Raw genomic sequence first — 13,642 nt, forward strand, 5'->3', positions numbered from 1 at the left:
AATGTGGCCCATGTGCAGGTGGAACTCACTAATCTTGCTGTGTCAACCAAGCTGCCTGGCTCTACCTGGGGTCCAAGTCCAGTCCTGCAGGTTTTAGAAGAGTCTCTGCTCAAACTCAGCAGATTGAAACAGTCCATCTGGGTCCTCAGCACGTCAAAGCTTTGCAGAGGCCTGCAAATCAACCATCACTTGATTGAGGTACCAGGATGACAACTGAATTGATACAAACCCTCGAGGAGATCCGAGTTTATCGTCTATGAGTAAATGTGTTTCTTATGATGGATAGTTTCCCTCACCTTTAATATCCTGCTGTAAGCTTGCTACTTTATGGTGTGATGTTTGGATCTGATCAGTCAGACACAAACATTTTAAATCCTGATGTACTTGTAAAATAGTGCAAAAAAAAGTTATGTGTTTGAAGACCCTCGATAAGGATGGAGCCTCCATTTTAGTGCTGTTAAAATATCCAAGCACAGTGAAAACGTGTCTCCTTATGATTTCGACTAAGCTTGAAAGTTCATTCATACAAGTATAAAATGTGAGCAAAGATCTACTTATAGGTAAATGATTAGATTTTTAGAAAATGTCAGCTTTGCCACCTCTTCCTCAGGAGTGAAGGATGCTCTGGAATAGGACACATTCAGGGACCGCAGGAAAAAAAAAAACCCTGTTGAGAAGTTTCAACCCTAAGGCTTCCTGCAGTGCAGGATGACATCACACTGAAGTGATTCATCGCTCCATCTGGAGTCCAGCTACGGCGACTGTAGGAAATAAACTTCAAACAATGGCTAAAACACTTTTAAAGAGACAATGAATGAAATTTTATGCATTTATTCATGTAGTTATTCCACTCTGATTCAAAGGCTCAAGGCTGGGTCAGCGGTTTAATAGCCAAAAATACTCTAGAATTTATGGTTAATGTTTTTAAATCACTTTAAGGTTTTCTCTTCATTGTTTGTACCATCCTTCCTTAAAAATGCCACAAAACTTTGAAAAGTGCATTTTGGTGAATATCTCCAAAACTGAGTTGTTCGTACACCAACCCATAAAAATGTCCCCCATTGTCAAGGCTTGTGATGTCACAAATTTGCAACAGGAAACCACCAACATGTTTGTTTTTGTTTTTCCCCAAAGGTTTTATAACCATCCTGTTCAAACAACATTCTTTTTTTTTTCTTTTTACACAGCCAGAGAACAAAAAAAGATTGAACATAATAAACTCCCAAACCTTTTGTACAGAGAAATCAAACTAAATGAAGAAAACATCTCTTATTAGTCCATGAATCCTCGCTTGCATTTGCGATAAATTGGGAAGGGAGACACGAGCGTGTCCGAATGAGGCTCTCTGTGTTGTACGCAATATCAATCAGTCTATTTCACTCGCTGGTTTTATCGGTTTTTATATGGAATAGAAACCAGCGAGACTAGGCCATTCAACAAGTATCCAGTAATAGTGTGTGCGTGCGTTCAGAGGTTATCAGTGTGAATGTGTCAGGAGTAGGCAAACTAATTAGGTGTATGCATGTCTGAGTCTCATGATTTAAGCCAGTCCGAACCCCTCTGAGCATTCCTGAATGGCCAACAGCAGCATGTGTCTCAGCTTCTCGTAGCTCTCGTAGGCTGGAAGGTCAAGCTGGTTAAAGCTGAGGAGGGACAGACGAACAGAAACGGTTAGCTCGGCTTCGTTCAGGCGCTCAGAAGCGACGCGTTACCGAGCCGCGTCTCGCTTACCAGGTGTGAGCAGATGGCAGACGGTCAGTTGACCGATCATCGCGGTGAATCTGGAACTTCTGGATGCCGTTCATGCCTTCTAGAGCAGCGAAACCCTGGAGGGGAACCTTGGATGTGCCGGTGACAAACTGCAGGAACTTGGCCCGGTCTGCCTGATCGAAGGACCGCAAGGCTCTCCAGAACCACTGGATCTGCCACGCAAAAGACGAGATGACAAAAAAGTGAGTATTTTTGCTTAAGAAACACGTTTTTTTTTTGTTTTTTTTTTTGTTTTTTAAGAGTATTCTGTATTTTGTAGAAACTAATTTTCTTCAAGTTTTAGTCAAATTTAAAAAGGCTTTGAGACTTTAAAAAAAAAAAAAAAAAGCTTCAATTTTGATTTTGAATCTACATGAACTTTTAAAATTACACTTTCACAACTAATGTTTAATACTAGATGAAGAAAGAACCCTTTGATTCATTTCCTCAAATAAGTTAGAAATAGTGAAAGGTTGGTGGAAAGTTGGAGGGACGGAGGGCAAAGTCCATGTCTAGTAGTTTGATCACAACAAAATCAAAACCTGACTTCTTTAGCCAGAACCAGAACAAACCTAATGAACGAACGCTTCCACGGTATTACGAGGGGAAAACAAATAAAAAGAATAATTAAGGAAGAATAATAAAGCAAGAGTAAACCTGAGACCTAACTAAAAGTAATTAAAGAAACATTGTGGAAACCTGCATATTTCAGACTTCTCAAGGCCTAAAATTTGACTTTTTAATGAGCTGCAGGATCCACAGTAAAAGAATCTTGTGTCTGTTATCACTTCCCCTCAATCCCAACTCCAACTTGTTAAAATGTTTTGAAATTATTAGGACTGTTTTTTTTTTTTTTTACTGAACTTTACCTGAATAGAGCTGGATTGGTATTTATGATATTCAGTGTTGGCCTTCAGGTCATCGATGTCGATGGTAGGCAGGCCAGAGATGAGCAGCTCCAGCTCCTGCTCTGTGAAGATGGAGATCAGTCTTTTGGGGATGATCTCGTAGAACCCCTCAAGGAAGGCTGCCAGTTGTTTGCGGATCGCGCCTAAACATAGAAATAAATACAATTACGGCCAAAACGAAAACAGTCTGATAAAAAATGTGCTTGAAATTGTTAGATTTTTCGATGTAAAGGCTTATGCAAGCGTAATACAGGTATAGAGGTCTTATTCCAGCAGCACTCTTTGTCTGCTGGATATTTAAGAATAATTGCTGCCATGTAGTGGCAGTGTTTCCACATTACACCTTTAGTCAGAATGTGGAGATTTAATATAATACCAACTTGTCAAACAAGCACAAATCTCCACTGCTGTTTACTCCTTAGTGTGACAAAGACTCTCATTGTTTGGGGACGTAAATATTCAGAAGCTTACCAGTCATCTTCATCTGGCACACCAGATGAACGTACTCCTTCTTATTTTCCTCGGTGACAATAATGTTGGCGCCGTTCGGCTTGAGGTCCCTGACTTCACACACTCCAAACTCTTGGACCTAAAACCAGCGGTAGTTGCAAAATACAACTTTCACATCTCAAATTACGTTGATTGGACAGTCAAGTTCTATCTAATGGGTGGTGATGAGAAATAAACCACAGATTGAAACACGGCAGATACAGACCTCTGTGCTGAACGTCAGCTCATAGCCCAGTGTGGACACGTCGTTCTCCAACAAGTACACCAAACCCTGGAAGAATGGGTAGTCCTCGCTCTCCATGTCTGTGTACCTGTAGAAAACAAAAGATGAGTGCAAAACATTGAGAAACAAAAAAAAATGCAGATGGTGTTAATTCAACTCTTCAGGTTCATATGTGAGGAAATTGTATTAAATTAGTCATTATTATTATTTTTTTAAAACAGAGGAATCTGTGACCCGTTTTTTGTGTTTTAAGACACTAAACAAAATCAAACTGTCAAACTGGAATCTTAGAGGTCAAAATGTAAAAAAAAAATTGTCATACAGTGAAGGCTGAGGTTAATAATTGCTTCATAAAATGGTGGCACACACAGCTTTAAACAGAAGCATGTGTAACAGAAGGTTTACAGCGAGGGCAGGAGGCTCAGGTACCTGACGCTCTTGCCCAGGATGTGTTTGTAGAAGCTGCGAGTGAAGTAGCATTCCAGCAGCCGGTTGTCGTACACCGCCTTGGCCACAACGCGACCCACAAACTTGAAGTAGCTGAGGTGGTTGGGGTTGCAGTGAGACGAGGGGTTTATGGTGTAGGTGACGCGGTCGCCGGGTGACGTGCGGAACAGGGCGTACATGGGGTTGAACATCTCCCGAGAAATGATCATGTACCACTCCCTGAGCAGGCCACCGGCATCCTGACCCTCCTCCCCTTCGAACACGATGTATCTGCAACAGAGCCAAGGCAGAACGCGGAGGTTCGGTAAAGTGCTTCTGAATTATGGACACGGAGTGAAAACGGAAGCGATGACGGCTTACAGTCTGTTCTTCATGTCCTCTGGGCTCTTGCGGTGCAGTTCCCTGTAGGAGTCCTCAAACACGTGATCGCGCCTCACATGAACAGCCATGTCCTCCTTTCTAAGGCCTTCATCCAGTCTTTCCAACTCCTGGCGGAAGTACCTTAAAGAGATGGAGAAAACAGTCGGATTTGATGAAACGTCCCTGGTGAACGCGGCACACGGTGACGGTGTGAAATTATTCCTCTTACTTCCTCTTCACGTCAAAGTCCAAAATCCGGATGTAGTCGACTAATACTGCGAAGGGCCCGTCGGCCAGGTGAGTGGTCGACTGCCGCAGGATCTGATTAAGCACTGTGCGGTGAGTTTCTAAAAAACACAATCAGTCCTGTTAGAAACCGAACAATGCACTGAAACAAAATTCCCTCTTTTTACTTCAGTGTGCTTCAGCCTCACCGGCAAAGCGGAGGAACTTCTGGGTGTCTGGTGGGAGGTTGGAGGAGATGTGCATGGAGGACGGCTCTCTGGAAAAGAACGGGTCAAGGGATGAAGGGGTGGCGGGCGTGAGGGGCGCCGGGGACAGCGGCGGAGGCTCATCTTTAATATGGGACAGCTGGCTCTCCCGCGTGTCCCTAACAGGAGGCTTGCTCTCTCGCTCCGTGGCGTGAACCAGAAAGAAGGCCTCCACAGCCGGCTGGAGCACTGGAGAAACGGATCATCAGTCACTGCTGTGCATCGCCAAACCTGGCTCCTTCACAATAAAAGCATTCCGTAATCGGAACTCCACCTACCCAGCACAGCATGCTGGTCATGAGACTCCTCCAGCTCCTTCAGACACTCCCCTAGCATGTCCCACAGCTCGTCCAGCAGCAGCTGCTCACTGAGCAGAGGGAGGTCTGGAAGTTTCTCCTCGCTCTCTGACTGAGCGTTTCCTTCTTCGTCTAAAAAGAAAAGGTCGAACATGGACTTCAGAAAGGTGTTGCCCACAGCGAGAAACACACAACGAATGCTAGGAGTGGCAATTTTGCATTTCTATGGCTAAATATTAGTTCAGCAATTCACAAGACAGCAGCAATTCCAAGTATTTTTCCATTTATACATAAAGTGATTTAATTGTAAGGAAAATGTGCAGTTGTTATATTTATAATAATCAAAATAAATCTTGTTTCAAACTCAAATAATTCTATAAATGTATAATTAAAAATATATTTGTAAACATTTTAATAAGACTCAATGATACCCAATTTGCATACAATATCACAAACCATGACACCAAGTCTTCATACCATCACAGTAACAAGTTTTATTAAAATCTATTACAAGTAGATGAAATATTTATGGATGGATGTAGTAATTCGTACCCAGAGGCGCAGCGTCTTGCTCCAGAGGAGACGGCTGGTCGACGTCCATTGGAGATTCATCTCTTTGTGCCGACTGAGCCTCTGGCGCCGACTGAACGTCAGACTGAAGAAAACAAAGACGGACAGTCAGCAACAGGAAAACGTATAAAATACAGTCGTTTTTCTACACATGCAACTCTTATGAGGTTGCCATGCAAAATGGCATTCGCATGGTCTACAGAAACAGAGCTTTGAGGGAAGAAGGTCAAGGAAAAAGCATTAAGCCACATCTGCCAGCAAACAGACATGAGCAGTGGAGCAAGCAAAACATCCATGGTTAAACAGAACCCGTTGATGCAAACACACTGAAACACAATGCCACAAATTACAGGCACATCTGACTGACTGATGGGGCCGTCAGCGTTCATCATGCCAGCAAAGATGATGTATCGGTGCATAAACCAACTGAGATGAAAGCAACTTGATGACAGCATACACAATTATGTTTGCAGATAAACAAAGGATCTGGAAGAAAATAATATGATTCCATGCAATTTTCATAAAACCTAAACCCAATAAAGCCAGCTTCTAATTAGATGTAGCAAAAAAATCTGTAATTAAGAGTAGGCCTGTCGCGATAAACAATAAATCAATTAATCGCACAATAAATTAAACCTATCAACCTCATTTTAATTATCGGTTTTATCGTCTCTTCCTGCCTTTTTTTCCCCCTTCTCTTGATGACACTGAATAAAAAAAGGCTCAACTCCGGTGATCTCCACTGACAATCCCTTCCTCATTTCCTTAGTGTAATGTCCAGAGCACACGACACGAGTTGTCGGCCCATTTTCAAAACCTGAGAGAAACATTAGCCGACAGAAATCCTAGGTATAACGGTTCGATCAGTTTCGATCGTGCCGTGGGGTGTCCAGCTACCTGGGCACAAAATAATGGCTACAAGTCCAGTTGACTAATTTTAAAACCAGGCATTAATCAATGCTTCAGTAGAATGTACCTGTGATGCAGCGTAAAGTCCTGACTGAATGAAAATCATTATAACCTATTTATGTCACGTTAACGAAGAACAGCTGAAAAGTTACAGGGTTTATCAACTGCGGTAGCAATTTGGCTCCAACTCCTCCCCTTGTCATTTCTATATTATTTGCACAAATGTTGAATAAACATTAATGTTTCCACACATCATCTTCGGGTTGCTGCTGTGTCAGCTGTTTGGGATTCCCCTCCGTAATTTCCCCTCAGAGAGGAGAATCCTGCTTTCTGATTGGCTACCTGTCACATTCAACAGGCTGCGTTAACAGTCAGGGAAAACCCCCAATTTAGATCAGAGCGGCCACAACGATCCACCATAACACACCACACACTGCAGGATGATCGGTTACGAAATCACCAAGGACAATCTCAGATCAGCCAACGATCTACGAAAATAGGGGCAAAAAAATCCCGTGTAATGTGAAATATTGCATCAGGTAGTCGGATGTGCCCATCTTCTCTATTTAAATCTAGAGATTACTGAAGGGCAATATAGTATACAGACTTCATAATCTGCACTCTTTTGGTTGAATGCAGTATTTATTTCCACTTTGGCTTTATGTTGTTTAGCTTTTATTCAAGTACGTTTTTTGTTAATGGAGACTGAGAATCCATTTTATTTTTGTTTTTGGTTATTTAGTTTATCAGTTCCAGTCTTATGTGTTCTTTTGAAAATAAAGTGTATGTATCTATGGCAGGAAATCGCATGCATTATTACGTAATTTCCATTAAACCAGTGTCAAAAGGTCTTGAGACAATATTATCGTTTATTGCAATAATTTTTTAGACAATTAATCGCTCAGCAAAATTTGTTATCGTGACAGGCCTAATAAAGAGTCTTTTTAAAAGCATTTATCAACATAATGACAGTAGCGAGGATTACACTACCACACAATGTATCTGGCGATTTTAGTTTTCTCAAAAGGTTCTTCGGTTGTATAAAAGGCAATGTTAAGTAAGTAGGAATATGCCTGCTGTCAGTGCAGCCATGCTAACCGTGGCAGCAGCAGCCGTGCCAGTAGGGGGAGCAGCACCAGTGGGAGCATGGGGGGCAGCCACTGAGGATCCAGCGGCAGATGCAGAAGGGGCGGCAGGTGGGGGGGCCTGTTGGAGCCGACGTGCACGCTGCCCCTCTCTCACCATCTGAATGATGGCGTCGGCCTCGGCCTCAAGCTGCCGCACTGCGGCCTGGATGCTGCTGGCTGAGCCCAGGCTGCTGGAGCCTGGCGTTTGAGCAAACGACAGGTTTTAGTTTACGTTCAGAAAATATTCCACATCGAGCTCGAAGGGACTGCGTCGGGAAAATCGTCTTACCTAACCGGCCTGTCTGTTTGGCTTTCTTGTTGGCACGCCGTGTGTCCTCACGCAGCTGGATAATCACCTGCAGCACTCGCAGGAAAAACTTCTGTGTGGATGTTTTGGACGTCAGCGAGCTCATGCAGGGGAGCTGCAACTCGCGTCCCCCCAGCGTGCGCTTCTGTGCAGCCACAATCACCACACTCTCCGAACCATCGAACCTGTGTGCCGACCAATAATAAGGTGTGTAACAAACAGCCATGTAGTAACTGACAAAAATATGCTAAACGCTTGTTTCATACGACTTTAAAACCGCCTCTGTGGTCTATTGATGGTGTGCAACACACACACACACACATCACATACTCACCTGCTGGTCATCTTCCCCTTTAATCTGGCAGATAAGGAGGTGTCCTCTGGAGGTGCGTCTGGGGAATGGGAGTCGGCTTGTGCCTGCCTCTGCTGCTCCAAGTTGTACTCTCTCAGCTCCGCCAGTAACGTGCCTGAGACACACAAAAGGAAAAAAAAAGAAAAAATCAAGGTTGCAAGCTTGAAAAGAAATGGGTGTTTCAATCAACAAGGCAAGGATGAAACGTGTGAAGTACTTGTGAGTACTGACCGATCTGTTTGCATAGAGTGTAACCGAGGTGTCTGGCTCCACTAAGGAGCAGTCTGAGCACCGTGTCTCTGGTGGAGCCGTCTCCTCTAGATAGCTGCAGCAAAATGTTAGCAGCGTCCTCTAGTCCCTCCTCTGAACATGAGTGTGATGTCAACACCTTGGAGAGACGGAGGAGAAACATGTTCAAATCATCAAGATTTTAAGAGATCAGGTAAGCCGTATAGAGTCCTATTTATTGCAAGCACTAAGCATAAACTGCTATATTAAATCAAGTGAGAAAGGAAGTAGATGTATTGATTGAGTGATTAACATCTCTGTCATAAAGACAAAGAGTGGGATGTGTTGGGCAGAAAACTGTTTCAAAAGACAAGAGAATAAATATTGTAAGAACTGCAAAAACATACAGTGAATGGCTAAACAAGTCATTATTTTAGGAGCCAAGATAACAGTCATTTCAGGGACAGCTTCAGGTTTTCAGATGATATTTTCAACCAATACAACAAGCTTATTATTGCTACTCTTAGGAGGTTCCAGAGTAATCTGTGGCTTCAATGAATCTCTACTCTTTACTTCCAGTCAGTAAACAAATATTCAGGATTATGAGATCTCGTCATACCTCCACAGATAGTTGAAGCTGTTTCTCTGTGAGTCCTGTAGAGGCCATCTTGTCACTCTCTGTACTCATAACAGAGCTCCTCTGCTTTCCTACAAAATGTTTCACACCAAAAGTCCATCAAACTAATTTCTGACTAAATGTGTTGCAGAGCCATGTGTGGATAAACTGGAGTACTTTGTGGGTTACCTGTAGAGGTTATTCCAGTGGATGGTGGTATAGAGATGGTGGTAGAAGAAGCCTGTGAGACGGTTATGCTCGTTCCTGAGGAGGTTCCCTGGGCTACGGCTCCTCCTGAGACAGCCGGAGCCGTCACAATGGGATGAGCAGAGCCCACCAACGCTGGACCCTGTGTCGTGATCGACACTGTGGACCCTGAGCTAGCTATGTTCGGGTTGGCGGCCTGTGGGGTCGGGTGTGCAGCAGGCACCTCCGTTGCCTTGTTGTCGGGCAGGGCAATAGATATGAGGGAGAGAAGGCGCAGCAGCTTTTCGGTGAGCAAGGAGCTCCGCCTGATAACGGGATGCGACAGCATGTTCATCAGCTGGCCAAGAGGGGACGTCTCCAGGCTGAACTGCGCTCCGTCGGCCTCCGAGCCGCCGCCCAGGGGCACAGTCTTCATCGAGGCTTTCCCCTTGCGGCTGACGTTCATGTTGTCGAGCTTAACGAGCAGATCCCAGAAATCTGTGGAGATGCCTAAAGACTGAGGAGTCGCTATAGAGGAGCTCAGGGAGTTCGGAGTATTGGGGTTACTCTGAGACTGAGAGCCTGACCTGGAGTTACCAACTCCGCTTCCTCCCCCAGAAGAACCTGTACAAAGGCGAGAATCCAGATCAGAGGAAGCCGCTGAAATGTCCTTACATCGCTGCTGGGTGAAATGGCTTGGAAACACCTGCAGAAACACACAAGAATGAGGAAGTATTATAAACTAATATTTTACATGAAGAGCTATTGATTTAATGAATGGAAATCTAACCTTAGCTAGCTGGATTAGTGTATCCAGGACATGTCTGCAGACCACTGGAGCAGCCTGAGGGTGGATGTGAACCGTGGAACCTCCCCCTGCTGCACACGTGACTCCTGCAGCGGCGCCCGGTACTCCTAGTGCTCCAGATGCCGTGGAGCTGCCGGTTGAATGCCGGTCGCCGTGCTTCCTGCCTGACGCCCGCTGGATTTGAAAAATGTTTGTCCGACAGCCCAAAGCTGCATCCATAGAGACGGAGAGCCAAGAGAGCTGGCTGGAGCTCCGAGACTCCACCCTGTTCAGCAGCTCTAAGGAGGACGATGACGATGAGGCGGCTGAACCTTTTCCCCCGCAGCCGCCCTGGCTGCTCCTCTTTCCACGGGAATCCTCCAGACGTGCCGTCTCCAGGCAGACCTCACTCTCGCTGCTGCGCTGCAGGATGGACAGCAGGCTGCGGATGACCCACCCGCGGGTCTGCGAGTGGTAGCAGAGGTTCCTGAGCACGCGGTGCAGGCGGCTGGTGTTCAGCTTCGGTTCGTCCACAAACAGCAGAACCAGCAGGCAGGACAACGCCTCGTGGTCCAGCAGTAATCGTCCGCGAAGGCGCAACAAAGAATCTACGCTGGAACTGGACGGTCTGGGGAAGACAGAATAGCCACGTGGTTTAGAAAGTATGAATGTTTCTAAGGCATCTCATGCTAAATCTTGCATTGCAGAAAGCCAAATGTTTCCACACCTGTGGTTTGTTCCACCCCCCATCTGAAACGGTCCTCCTCTCTGGACAGCCAGACGGGTGTACTGGACGCCTCGGTTGCTTCCCAACCGGCTGGTGAAGGCGGGCGAGCGCAGGATGGCCGAAAGGGCTGAAGATGAGCTATGACCAAACAGCCTCTCGTGCATTAGCTGTCTCTGACGCACCTCTTGCTCCCTACGCAAAGCGGCTGCCTCAGCAGCGATGTCCGGCGGCATGACAGCCAGCACGCTGTCCTCCATGTCCTCAAGAACGCTCCGCCGGAGCTCCGAGGGCAGCGTCTGGATGAAAGTGACCGGATCCAGAGGAGTGTCTCCCTGTGGAGGCTGCTGCGCTAGCTCCCTTCGCTGCTGCTCAGCTCGCTGCTGGGCAAGAACCTAAGGCAAAAAAATAAAATCAGACTCTTGGATTGGGTGGAAAATTGCATCTCAGAAGGTAAATTCTTGGTCTTCCATAATCTCACCTCTTCCTGAATAGCAGGAGGCAAAGCTGCCAGGAACTCAGGGCTGACCTCTGTAACCCCCGGGCCTCCGAGCACAGGCGCGTTAGAGGAGGGTAGAGTTGTGGCAGCAGGAGGACGTGAAGGAGGTCTGATGCCGAGCTGATTCTGAAGGACCTCTCGACGGATGTCTTCTGGAAGGGCCGCGAGGAAAGAAGGATCCACACCTTCTGGCAAATTGATTCCTGTAAAGAAAAAGCCACAACATGATTCTAAATTTTTATATTTTATTTTTTTTATTTTTTTATTTTGTGTAACTTTTTGTATTGATAACATAAGTGACTAAAAATTCATCTTGTTTTCACTGCAAACAATCGAAGCCTCACAGAAACAAATAGTTGAAAAATTATATACGGCCACTCGTTCATGTACAAAATAGCCTTTTCTATTGGCTGCACTGAAACGTATTAAAATCTTTACCAGCTAGAGGATCCTCTTCATCGTTGCTGGTGGATGGGAGAGGCTCTTCTTGGATGGCCTGGGATTGGCTGTCAGCACTGTCGCTCCGAGGCATCGTCTCTCCAGGAGATGAAACAGACGTGGAGCTTTTAAAGCAACAGAAAATAGACATGGTTTAATGTTAATACCCAAAACAATACAAAATCAAACACAAGCGATAAACGTAAAACTTTTATTATAATCGTGCACTTGGTAAAAATGCAATTTAACAACAATGACAAAGGATGAGTCATACAGGCAATGTGTTTGATCTGAAATATACAGTTTTCAGTACCCAGTCTCTGCATCTGTCTGCCGATCAGTCAGCCCACTCTCCCTGCTGCCAGATAACTCCTGGGACAGCTGGGTGGTCTGCGGAGGATTGGGAGCAGCTTCTTCCTGAGTAGCAGATGCAGGGCTGCTGGTGTCCATGGGGGATCCTTCCAACTGCGACACGCCAACCGCTACAGGCTCAGTGCTTTCTACGATATCCGGGCTTAGCGAGGCTGAGGAGAGAAAAGGGCGACCTGTAACTTCCCTCTCTGGGTTCAGAACATGAAGAAAGGTTTCCAGAAACAAATGTATTTATGTGCCCTTGTTGTTGGCGACTGTGTAAATGATCTGTTTAAAGTTAGTCTACCTTCCCTGCCTTCATCCAATGCTCCTCCTTCACCACCTCCTCCTCCAACTCTCTCACCAGTTGTAGGAGCCGGGGACATTTCCATCTGAGACGCTTCTGCTTCGGTGTTTGGTCTCTGACTTTCTGACAGGGTGGGAAGTCCAGCCCCGGCCAGAGCAGCCAGTGAGCTGGCGTGCGTCTCAGCCAGGAGCAGGTCAGCGATTGGCTGGTGGACTTGCTGACTAATAGCGGTCTCCAGGGAGACCAGGGCCTGTTCGTGGGGAGCAGGGGTGGTGGGAGTGACCTCTCCAGACGGGGGAGCAGTGAGGAAGCCCTCTGAGACCCTGGGTGTGTCCAGGCACGCCATCGGACCCTCCTGAGCCTGCTCACCCTCTGTGACATCCAGGTGGAGAGAGTGTTAAAACAGGTCTTCCTAGAGGTTTTTTTTTTTTTTTACACATACTAAATTAAGCATTTAAGTGCATCTACCACATCTAATCACCATATTTCAATGCTTAGTGAAAACATTTTCATAAACAGGTGCCATATATAAAAACAGTAGCTGAAATAAATATATGTAAATGTTTGAAGAAGCAGCTGACTGCAAATCCACACAAAAGCACAATGAATATTTTCTAGAAGCCATCAGCCTCCAATGAGGAAGGAAGTAAGTTGTATAGTTATCTCCTGTATGGGATACACAATCCTGATCCCATCCAACAACACAACTTACTACCTCACCACAGTGCAGGCAGTCGCAGCAAAACATGCATGGACAACGACTTGGTAGTTTTTCATTGGAGTCCCTAGGAGTGATGAAAAACCTTTTATGGATGGACAGATTTTACCAGAAAATAAAAATAATCATCCAGATCAACTTTGTAATGACTGAAAGTGACCCTTATTCTCTAAGACGAAGAGTGGATGAAAAACTATGAAAACTTCCTTTTATGGCACAACAGAGACTAAAGATCGCCTTATTGTCACCCCCAATATCTGCATGCATGAAGAACAAATGTTTCACAAACATTGAAATGTAATAATATCTGGCAAGAGCTTTACAAAAGGAGAACAACAAAATGTTTTTGCTCCAAATACAGATGTCCAGATGATTTAGGCGTGGCCATAAGAAAGACAGTAGACTGTATAGTTATCTCCCAGATCTGGTGTGATCCTAAAACTATACAAACTACTACCTCATCCCACAGCACGCACTGGAAGCTGGGTTCCTTCTTCTTCTTGGTACCTTTCATTAAAGCGTTTTTAAAAATGACAAAA

General features: G+C 45.2%; 1 protein-coding gene across 10 annotated transcripts in view; it reads right to left on the reverse strand.

Annotated features, from left to right (window-relative positions):
* Positions 1–815: 815 nt before the first annotated feature.
* Positions 816–13,642, reverse strand: part of huwe1 (HECT, UBA and WWE domain containing E3 ubiquitin protein ligase 1) — a 40,013-nt gene continuing 27,186 nt past the window's right edge. For 8 of the 10 annotated variants that reach the window (XM_014968622.2, XM_014968628.2, XM_014968621.2 and 5 more), the window contains 18 exons: positions 12,386–12,757; positions 12,041–12,251; positions 11,728–11,852; positions 11,272–11,492; positions 10,794–11,185; positions 10,070–10,694; positions 9,283–9,985; positions 9,097–9,185; positions 8,481–8,637; positions 8,232–8,364; positions 7,880–8,082; positions 7,562–7,788; positions 5,537–5,639; positions 4,967–5,116; positions 4,632–4,877; positions 4,427–4,544; positions 4,198–4,338; positions 3,777–4,107 (listed from right to left, as the gene is read on the reverse strand). In XM_014968622.2, the coding sequence (XP_014824108.2) occupies positions 3,792–4,107; positions 4,198–4,338; positions 4,427–4,544; positions 4,632–4,877; positions 4,967–5,116; positions 5,537–5,639; positions 7,562–7,788; positions 7,880–8,082; positions 8,232–8,364; positions 8,481–8,637; positions 9,097–9,185; positions 9,283–9,985; positions 10,070–10,694; positions 10,794–11,185; positions 11,272–11,492; positions 11,728–11,852; positions 12,041–12,251; positions 12,386–12,757 (4,532 nt within the window). In that variant the 3' untranslated portion in view covers positions 3,777–3,791. Of the gene's footprint in view, positions 1,644–1,731; positions 1,923–2,618; positions 2,801–3,128; positions 3,247–3,372; positions 3,479–3,776; positions 4,108–4,197; positions 4,339–4,426; positions 4,545–4,631; positions 4,878–4,966; positions 5,117–5,536; positions 5,640–7,561; positions 7,789–7,879; positions 8,083–8,231; positions 8,365–8,480; positions 8,638–9,096; positions 9,186–9,282; positions 9,986–10,069; positions 10,695–10,793; positions 11,186–11,271; positions 11,493–11,727; positions 11,853–12,040; positions 12,252–12,385; positions 12,758–13,642 lie in introns of those variants that run through there. The other 2 variants (XM_014968618.2, XM_014968630.2) reach the window with 2 other exon arrangements.

The sequence above is a fragment of the Poecilia mexicana genome, unplaced genomic scaffold (assembly GCF_051168715.1).
Source record: "Poecilia mexicana isolate PSO_F unplaced genomic scaffold, ASM5116871v1 scaffold_7, whole genome shotgun sequence".
NCBI classification, from domain to species: domain Eukaryota; kingdom Metazoa; phylum Chordata; class Actinopteri; order Cyprinodontiformes; family Poeciliidae; genus Poecilia; species Poecilia mexicana.